This window comes from Chrysemys picta, chromosome 7 (genome assembly GCF_011386835.1).
Source record: "Chrysemys picta bellii isolate R12L10 chromosome 7, ASM1138683v2, whole genome shotgun sequence".
In the NCBI taxonomy this organism is placed as follows: Eukaryota; Metazoa; Chordata; order Testudines; family Emydidae; genus Chrysemys; species Chrysemys picta.
This window is the reverse complement of record NC_088797.1, coordinates 49,518,882-49,527,783: the sequence shown is the minus strand read 5'-3', so window position 1 is coordinate 49,527,783 and position 8,902 is coordinate 49,518,882. Positions and strand designations below refer to the sequence as shown.

Genomic DNA, 8,902 nt, shown 5'->3' with positions numbered 1-8,902 from the left:
TCTTACTGATGATAGACAGTAGATTTCAGCCACTCAGAGGCCAGAGGAGGAGGGTCAATATAATGAAGGACGGCATACCCCACCCAATCAGGAGGTGGGGTTGTTTTTCCTGCTTGTCTCCGTGTTCTAGGAGATGCTGGTGATCCAGGATCAGGTGAGGCTACCCCTGCGGCGGCCCGCACCCAGAGCCGAGGGAGCCCCTCCACCCGCGGTACTCTCCCCCGCTGCGCTGAGCCCCTCCCCCCGAGAGAGCTAGGCCCCATGGTGGGTGGGGTTAGGGGGCATGCAGACCTCCCAGTAGTAGTGGCTGCCAGCAATGCCCTGAGGCCCGTGGGGGGCTGGTGAGGAGCAGGGTGACCTGGTGAGTGTTGAAATGCCCGGACTCTTTGCTGCTTCCCGCCACGCAGGTGCTGGGTGTCCTGCGATCATGCCCCATAAGGTGACATTGACATGGCCGCTCTCCCGGTACAGAGCAGGTCACTGAACCGGCTCTCTGGTCCCATTGCCAGGTTCCCTTGGGGGCAGGTGGCGTGAGAAAAGGTTTCGTCAGTGAGAGGCCTCTGCTTTCCTTCCACTCAGCTCTACAGCGTTCTCCCTGTTCCACTCAACGTGTGGCTAAGCCCTAGGGATGGGTTTGCAGAGGAGGTGGAGGCTGTGTGCCTGTGTCATCTTAACCCTAGCGCTCCTTGGCACATATTGCGTGGGCCTGATGCCTCATGCCCTTGCAGTTATTTGAGATCTGTTCATCTAGTGTTACAAAAATAATGGCCCCTTCTTGTCCCAGCTGGGTCTGATCCTACTCTCACTTCAGGATCTGCTCCATGTGCATTTTGGAGTCACATTGCTGACTTTACAGCCCCGTCTTCAGGACTTCAGGAAAAGGAGCCTTCTGCAGCATTAGCTGAAATTGGCTGCAGAATCTGTTTCACTGGAAGGATGTAAGAGGAGGAAGGAGAAACCCAGCGGGTTTTCAGATTCCAGATAGAAATTGTAGCACTGACAGTTAGAAAAGTCATCTTTTGGCTTGTAAACACAGCTCCCTCCATCTGGTGTCTTGAGTGAGAACTGAATATGGAACGTCATGATGATACTCATTTTTCAGAGTCTAAATAATCTTTGAAGCCAAGCTTTCTTTTTTTGATGATCTGGTGGGAGGAGCACCAAGCCCGCATGGCAGTGGGTGAGATGACCTGTGTATTATAAACTCCTCTCTGGAATGATTTACACTTTGCATATTCTAAATACACACTGCCACTGTTCTATCTGTGTTCAATAGACAGAAATGTGATAGTACCATAATTGCCTTGCAGTGGTATAATATATCGGCTTGTGTCTTCGTCTCCATTATTCTTCCTCTGTTGGATGAAATAGATCCCATCTGCTCGAGCTAGGTGTATCAATATCTTCTACTTGTCAAGCTCCTCTTGATCTCATCTGAATTTTTGGAACAAAGGGCCATGTGTTCCGAGTGATGCTTCATGTTCAATTAGCTGATTCCCACAGAATTGTTATAACATCCCCCTTCTCTCTTGCCTATCAACAGTCCAGTGACAAAGTTTGACGCTTTTAAAGTTGGTCCCGTGAGCTCCTTCCAGGCTGAGCTGTTCAGCACGTGTCCTCCTGAATGGCATTCAGATTGTCTTGTTGTTGATGCATATTTCTTTCAGCAGCACACCTGACATTTTTCCAATAATGTGGAAAGACCTGCCCCACCCTGCTAGGGGGCTGAACACTTGCCATTGCCTATGAGTGAGTGAACAAGCAACCAGTATCTGCAGTTTATAAACTGCCGTGGCAAACTTCAGATTCACTGGTGGGATCTTGTATGAGCCTTCTGATGTATAATGATAATTTCCACCCCTTGTTGTTCTTTGGGACTTAACTTTATTTTTCTCATTTTCCTGCTTTCTAGATAATCCATGGATGTCTAGGAAGGACAGCAGAGAATTTCTTGCTTTAAGCCAGGAATGGGCTATGGTTCTTCCTTGTTGAATCTCTCCCTTGCCTGGATGTCTTGGGGAAGCTGATACCTGCTAGACAGCCCGTGTAGCCAGTGGGAGTTGAATGGTGTAAGCGCTGCTGCCGTGGGGCAGAAGACCGGCTCATATCGCAATGGCTCTGACCATCGAGACAGAGTCACGGATCTACCGCTCCTTGCGAGCCGTCTCTGGCATCACTGCCCACCTTGTCTCACTTGGTTTCACCATCTTTGTGGCCATACTGGCCAGACCTGGGTCAAGTAAGTAGAAGCCCGTGGGGAGCAGAGCTACTGGACAGCATCCATGATTAAACAAATGTGTGGGATCGATTTTAGTGCTTCTGAAAGTGATGGGTTGGCTAGTGCCAGAGGATGCATGCAGGCCTTATGTAAATTCCCCAGGGACCTCTGCCACCCCTATGGCTATTTGAGTCCTGCCCCTCTCTGCCAATGCACATTAATCCTGACCTGCAACGTCCTACCTACTGCTCCTGCTATTCTAGTCCTGGGGCTCCCGCTCTGCCAATGCACCTCACTTGTGGTCTGCTGCATTCCCAGCTACCCATTGCTAGGCCTTTTGCAATCACAGACTCCTATTTCTTCTCTTGGTGTTTTTTATAATGTGGAGGATGAGATCCCCAGCCCCACTTTCAGTGATGACTGAAGAGGTATGTTGCACGCAAGTGGATCACCCCGCTGGCTTCCCTCAACTGTAACGGTTTTGCTGACAACCATTGTGCTGTCAACTTGAAATAAAGAGTTTAAAATAACCCCCATCTGCCCCTGGGTCCCCCACTGCCTGTTTTTGCAGGTCTGGTCACATTTCACAGTATGGTTCCCTGGGTGGGGAAAAAAAACACCCAAATGGGTGAAAGTGACGAGACACAAAGTGCTGTCAAAGGAAGTAAACAAACTGAAAATACAGTGTGTTTCTTTCCAATCACTTTCAGTTATAATCTATCTAGGTAAGGAACTTGTATGGCCTCCACTGCTGTAGTACCTGAGTGCCTCGCAATCTTTAATGTGTTTATTCCCACAACACCCCACAGCCAGATGAGGCACAGAGCGAAAGTGACTTGCCCTGGGTCATGCAGGAAATCCGTGGCAGAGCAGGGGATTAAAGCCAGGTTTCCCAAATGCCAAGCTAGCGCCATGACCCCTGGACTATCCGATCTTAGGTGGCTGCATGTGATAATGGTGGGTTAAAACATGGAGTGGTTTTTGAGGTGATACCTCTAGCGGTTTTTCAGCTATACGTTAGTTTTTGGCACACCGGATGGCTAGTCTGAAAGGGCTCATTCCTCTCTCTTGTTTCATTCCAGGCTTGTTCTCCTGGCATCCTTTCTTAATGTCGCTTGCGGTAAGTCAGACAAAAGAGCTCCATGTTACCTGCCTCCTTCCCTGTAATCTATGCTTCAGTAGCCAGCGCTAACCCCACCCTCTCAGGGCTGGGGGCTGCTCACAATGGGCTCAGTGCAGCGTTGCCCTGCATCTCGTCACATCATCGTAGTGCGTAGCAGGTGTAAAATGTTGCTGAGTCAGAATGACAGAGTTGTCTACCTGCTTTGCACTGGCTTGAATGATGACACAAGGCACCGGTGGTGCTTGGAATCCCACTTAGCTGATTCCCCACCCCTTGTCCTCGCTCTCCCAGCTGGGTATCATCTCTCCTGCGCTATAACCAATTCTGTTTAGCTCTTCAAGTATCTCTCTTCCTCTCTCAGCACCACTGCCAGGCTCCTGAGGAGTTCAGGGCTACTGGGCTAAGTCTGGTCCAGGCACCTGGCCAGGTGCAGTAGACTGATGGCTGCAAGCAAGTTCTAAACCACAAGTTCTTTGCCAGCATGGAGAGAAAAATTGTAACCAATGGGAGCAGTGTTCCCTCTAATTTTTCCCACCCATGTGCAGAATGAATTTTGTTATGTGCACCAATACACATCACCTTCATATTGGTACACACAACAAAATTCATGTGGCGGGGGTGGAGCCAAGGGGTTCGGAGTGTGGGAGGGGGCTCAGGGCTGGGGCAGAGGGTTGGGGCTCTGGGGTGGGGCCAGGGATGAAGGGTTTGGGGTGCAGGCTGCCCCAGGGCTACGGTGGGGTGAGAGGACTCCCCCCAGCTCTTTCTCCCCACAGAAGCACCTGGGCTGCTGGGGAGAGGTGCTTTTCCCTGCCATGGCAGGTCCAGAGCTGGGTTGGAGCCGGGGGAGGGGTGCCTTTCCCCTGGCCGCAGCAGGTCCTGCGCTGGGGCCAGCAGGGAGAGATGCCTCTCCCTGCTGTAGCCCTGAGCGCCTGCGCGGCGCTTAATAGGCTGCTGCGTGGCTGCACAGCTTAGCGGGAACTTAGATTGGAGGCTCAGGACTCTGAACACCCATGAAACTTCTGCCCTAAATATTCTAGCGTTACAACCTCTAGTTACCATTTCTGCAGCCAGGATCTGTGGGGGGCCTCGTAAAACCAACAGAACTAACCTGCATGTCTCAGACAGCTCTTCTTTCTTATGCAGCCCTTTCCTGGGCACACTTTGCATCACTCAGCAGCCACCTGCTGCAGGGGGAGTTGGAAAGGCTGGTGGTAATAGCATATGTGAGTTGTAGGGGTGGCAGGAGCAGTGGGTTACATCCCATGTTAGTGGGAGATGCCTAGTTCAGAGCCATGACACTGAGGAATGTAACAGAGCCTATGGAGACCAGCTGTACTGAATCTTTGTATCTTAGGCACTTATCACCTTATTGTCTGGACCCCAGATGGCCATGAATGTATTTCCCCTCCCAGCTCCCCTGTGAGATAGGGAGGTGGTGGTATTCCCACTTGACAGATGGGGAACTGAGTCCTAGAGAGACTAAGGACCATGTTCTTAAAGTTATTTAGGCACCTAACTCCCATTTAAATCAATAGGAGTTAGGTTACTTTAAAAATATGGCCCTAAATGACTTGCCCAAGGTCACACATGAAGTGCCTGGTGGCGTAGGGAATTGAACTGGGGTCTCCAAGCCCCAGTCTAGCCCCCTAACCACTGGACCATCCTTCTCTGGTTGCTCACACAGCACTGGCTACTCTCCCAAAGCCCTGTCTCTTGGTGCTGTAGGGCTCAGTGTAAAACCTGAACTGGCTTCTCAGGAGGGAGGCAACCATTCCTTTGGTTGTTCCAAAGTCTTGGTTGGCTATTTGGAGGGACCGTCCCCAGGATGTGATGCTAAGGGTGGGGACAGTTCTCTGGCTTCTGTGGGGCTGGGGAGAGAAAGTGGCTGCTGCCAGCACTAGCCTGCCTGCTGCCGTGTAGTGTCCATGACGAACCTTTTCTTTTTGTACCCCTCAGTTCTCCTTCTTGATGACTGAAGCCCTGCTGGTTTTCTCCCCGGAGAGCTCGCTGCTCCGCTCCTTCTCTCGCAAAGCCAAGGTCCGCTTCCACTGGGCCCTGCAGCTGCTGGCCCTCCTCTGTGCCCTGCTGGGCCTGGCTATCATCAGCTATAACAAGTACTTTAACAGCAAGGCCCACTTTGTCACCTGGCATGGCCTGACAGGCCTGCTGACCGTGCTCTATGCCAGCATGCAGTGCGTAGGCGGCGTTGCTCTCCTCTACCCCAAGCTGATGAAGAACTGGACGCTAGCCAAGCTGAAGGTCTACCATGCCACATCGGGGCTGGTGGGTTACCTCTTGGGCTGTGCCAGTTTGATGCTGGCCATGTGCTCCTTGTGGTTTACCACCACAGTGACAGGTCTTTCCTGGTACCTGTCAGTGCTGTGCCCCATTCTCACCAGCCTAGTTATCATGAACCAGGTGAGCAATGCATATCTCTACCGCAAAAGGATCCAGCCCTGAGGTACCACGCTGAAACCAAGTTTCCCTGGGAATGTTCAAGGTGCCACACACAGTCCCTGGGGCATTGGACCAGGGAAGTCACCTGCATAGGGTGTCTCTGGAGCTAGCTTTCTAACTAACTCTCTATTTTTAATACTGGAAATGTCTATAGCATTGTGCCCACTCCATGAAATTGCTCTTCCCAGAATGCCTAGCAGCCCTGGGCATGGTGGTATAGTTGCCATCAGACACTGTGTGTGACAGACCGCAGCAATGTAGCCCATATGTGCTTTGGTGCTGCATGGTTTCCCAGCCATACGCAGGTCTAGTAGCTGGAACAGCTGGGTGCTTATCATCAGAGCCCCGTATGAACTACTCCACGCTCAGACTTCGTACAACCAGAAGCGAAAGGATTAAAGCTGGAATTCAGAACTGCTTCCCCTGGTTGGGCTCAACACTAGTGCAGAATGTTCTCATTGATAAAGCACCAGGGCTGTATTGCAGTGGGGGGGACTTGTTATATCCCTTTGTGATTAAGCATGTCTGGAATTTTCACTTCCCTGTCCTTTTATAGGAGTAAAGATCAGTATTTCCTAGCAACAAGCAAACCTGCAGGGAGGGCTACCCCGGGCCCACAGCCCTAATCCAGAAGGAGGCGCTGCAGTGCAGAGAAGAGGGGATCATGGTAGTAGAGATGGAACAGGCACCATCTGCCCTTGAGTAATGTTGCCCCTCTGCCATGGGCTGGGAAGTCTGTCTTGGAGAAGGTGGGAGAGAAGGGCCATGGCTACCTTCTCCCATGGGCAGAGGAGCCTTTCAGGCACCCCGTGGAGATTCTCAAATTAAAGCTAATTGATGGTTGTTTCAGCCCACCTGGGTGAAGGGGCTGAGGCTGAGGGAATGAAGGCTAGGTGGTGACTAAGGAGCAGCCCTGGAGCAGAGGGGCCTGGGATCTCCATGAGCAAGACTAGAGACAGGTGAAGCTAAGGAGAACATCGTGCCTGAGCTAGGGCTGTGCTGGGTGGGCGAGGCTCACCCTGGGCAACCTTAGTGTGGATCTCCTGGAAATCCAAGCTCCAGGAGTGGCAGAGCCATTCAGCACCTCCCTGTGCACTTCAACTGGGGCTGCTCCTTAAAGCCACTCTGAGTGGAGCCAGCCAAGGGCCTTAGTCTGCATATTCTCTGTAGAGCAGGGCTCCAGCCTTGTAGTAGCTGGGACCAGCTGCTGAGAGGGATCTCCCCAGGGTGCCATTTGAGCAGCTCAGATCTGCAGGGCTGGAACTATTGCCCAGATGGCTTGGAGGGGATGGGAAGCTGGAACCTTCTCCATGGAAGTCAGAGAGCTGAGGGCATGCTCTCTTGCTTCCTGGAGCACCTTCCATCCAGGGATCTCACAGCACTTTCACGGGTGCTAATCAGTCCTTCCCACACCCCTCATGGAGTAGCCAGCATTGTTCACCCCATTGTACAGCTGGGGAAACTGAGGAACAGATAGGGAAGTGACTTGTCCAAGGTCTCACAAGGAGCTGGTGGGTAGATCTGGGAATCAAACCCAGTTCCTGAGGTTTATGCACCATCCTCTACCCACTGTTCCTCTGACAGCCTTCTGGGCAAAGCTCAGGCCCACTGTCCCCTTCCTTGTGGTATGTGGGTGTGAGAGCAGCAGGCTTACCCCCATTGTGTGTGTGTTGCTGGGACACAGTCCTGTTGTATGTAGTGTAGTGTCTTTAGCTATATCATGTGGGAAAGTGTCCACAGCCTCCTGGGCACTGAGAGATTGGGAGGGGGGGACATATTGCACACATGGTGCTATGTCCCACAGGCAGAGCCTGTCTTCTGGGGAAGGGGAGGAACGAGTTGGACTGAACCTTCTGCGCCTGGTGGGAAGGAAAGGACTTTTGGAAGCAAGTCCTGGTTTTTATACCTCTTGGGTAAAAGAACAAATGTTGGGTTAGGCTCTCCAGGTCCAGCCCTTCTCTGGGAGAAGTCTGGGGCACATGGGCCAGACTGGGGTTTGATTCCATCACAGCACACAGGGGCCCTTCCTCACACCTGGAATAGCCCTGGTGAGGATTCCCAAAGGTGCACAATGGTGCTCTGCTGTGTTAGCTGCTGTGCAGTATTCCCCTTGGCTATTGTGTGAGCATGGAATGCTCCTGGCAGCCCATTCACCTTAATGTTGCACTGACACCTCCCTTCTGTTACAGGGAGAGGAAGGAAGTGCCCCTCCTCTCTGTTAGCGAGGTACGAGCAGCCTTTGTTCAGGAGGCAGCCCCAGGGACTCACTCTGCTGTGTGTGCAGCTCTCCTCCCTGGTTAAAAGCATGCCCCTGCTAGCAGGGAGGTCCCACCGCTCCCTCGGGGCTGTAAAAGATGCAGAAAGGGTTTGACTCCTGCTGGAGCCCAAGGAAGCTGCAGCCAGCAACAGCTGCCATTTCAATCCTCTTACTGAGGTGCAGCACCTTCCCTCTCGGGGGCAGGGGGAGTGGGAGCAGAGCCTGCTCAAGGAACATTAAGCTGGAGTCAGAGGTTTTTTAATTAAAGATTTCAAGCAACTGCAGTCTTGTTAGCTTTGTGCCACTTTGTTTTGGTTTTAATTGCCTCGTTATCCACTAAGTTCCTGCTGAGAGAACAGAGGAATCCTCTTTGATGGGTGCTTTCATCCCTCCATTAACATGCAGGAGGGAGCATTTATCACCACCGGGTATGAACAGCTCCCTTTGCCTAGGGATCCTACCCCTAAGCAGCTGATGGGAAGGAAGCAGGCAGAGGAGAGACATGGACTAACCTCCTGGATACCCTACCAGTCACGATGCTAGCACAGGCAGGACAATGATGCAGCAGGCAGTATCTCACTCAGCGTCTTAGCATAGTTTCTTCCTGCCATTCTCAGGCTACAGGTCAATTTCACTAGCTTTTCTTGGCAGCTGCGGAAAAGGAAAAAAACAGCTCAGGCCACCTGAGGCACCTGCCAACAGTAAGTCCGGGTGCTGCTGGGAGAAGTCATTGTGTCATGCTTAGTCACATTGGCTGAGCGTGCATCTGCTGTACGGAGCACCTTCCACAGGAACTCAGTGGAATTCACCCTTCCCGCAGTAACTGTAAAACTGCTGGGCTAGGTGC

General features: G+C 52.0%; 1 protein-coding gene across 5 annotated transcripts; it reads left to right on the top strand.

Moving 5' to 3' along the window:
- Positions 1-46: 46 nt before the first annotated feature.
- Positions 47-8,339, top strand: LOC101937883 (transmembrane reductase CYB561D2). Of its 5 annotated transcripts, none has more exons than XM_005308742.4 (4): positions 47-154; positions 1,913-2,239; positions 3,301-3,338; positions 5,298-8,339. In XM_005308742.4, the coding sequence occupies exons 2-4, from the start codon at positions 2,113-2,115 to the stop codon at positions 5,799-5,801; spliced, it is 669 nt and encodes a 222-aa protein (XP_005308799.1). In that variant the 5' UTR covers positions 47-154; positions 1,913-2,112; the 3' UTR covers positions 5,802-8,339. The 5 variants fall into 5 exon arrangements, with proteins under 5 accessions (XP_005308799.1, XP_065407456.1, XP_023957753.1 ...); XM_024101985.3 differs by having other exon boundaries at positions 116-211; XM_024101986.3 differs by having other exon boundaries at positions 136-361.
- Positions 8,340-8,902: the final 563 nt, after the last annotated feature.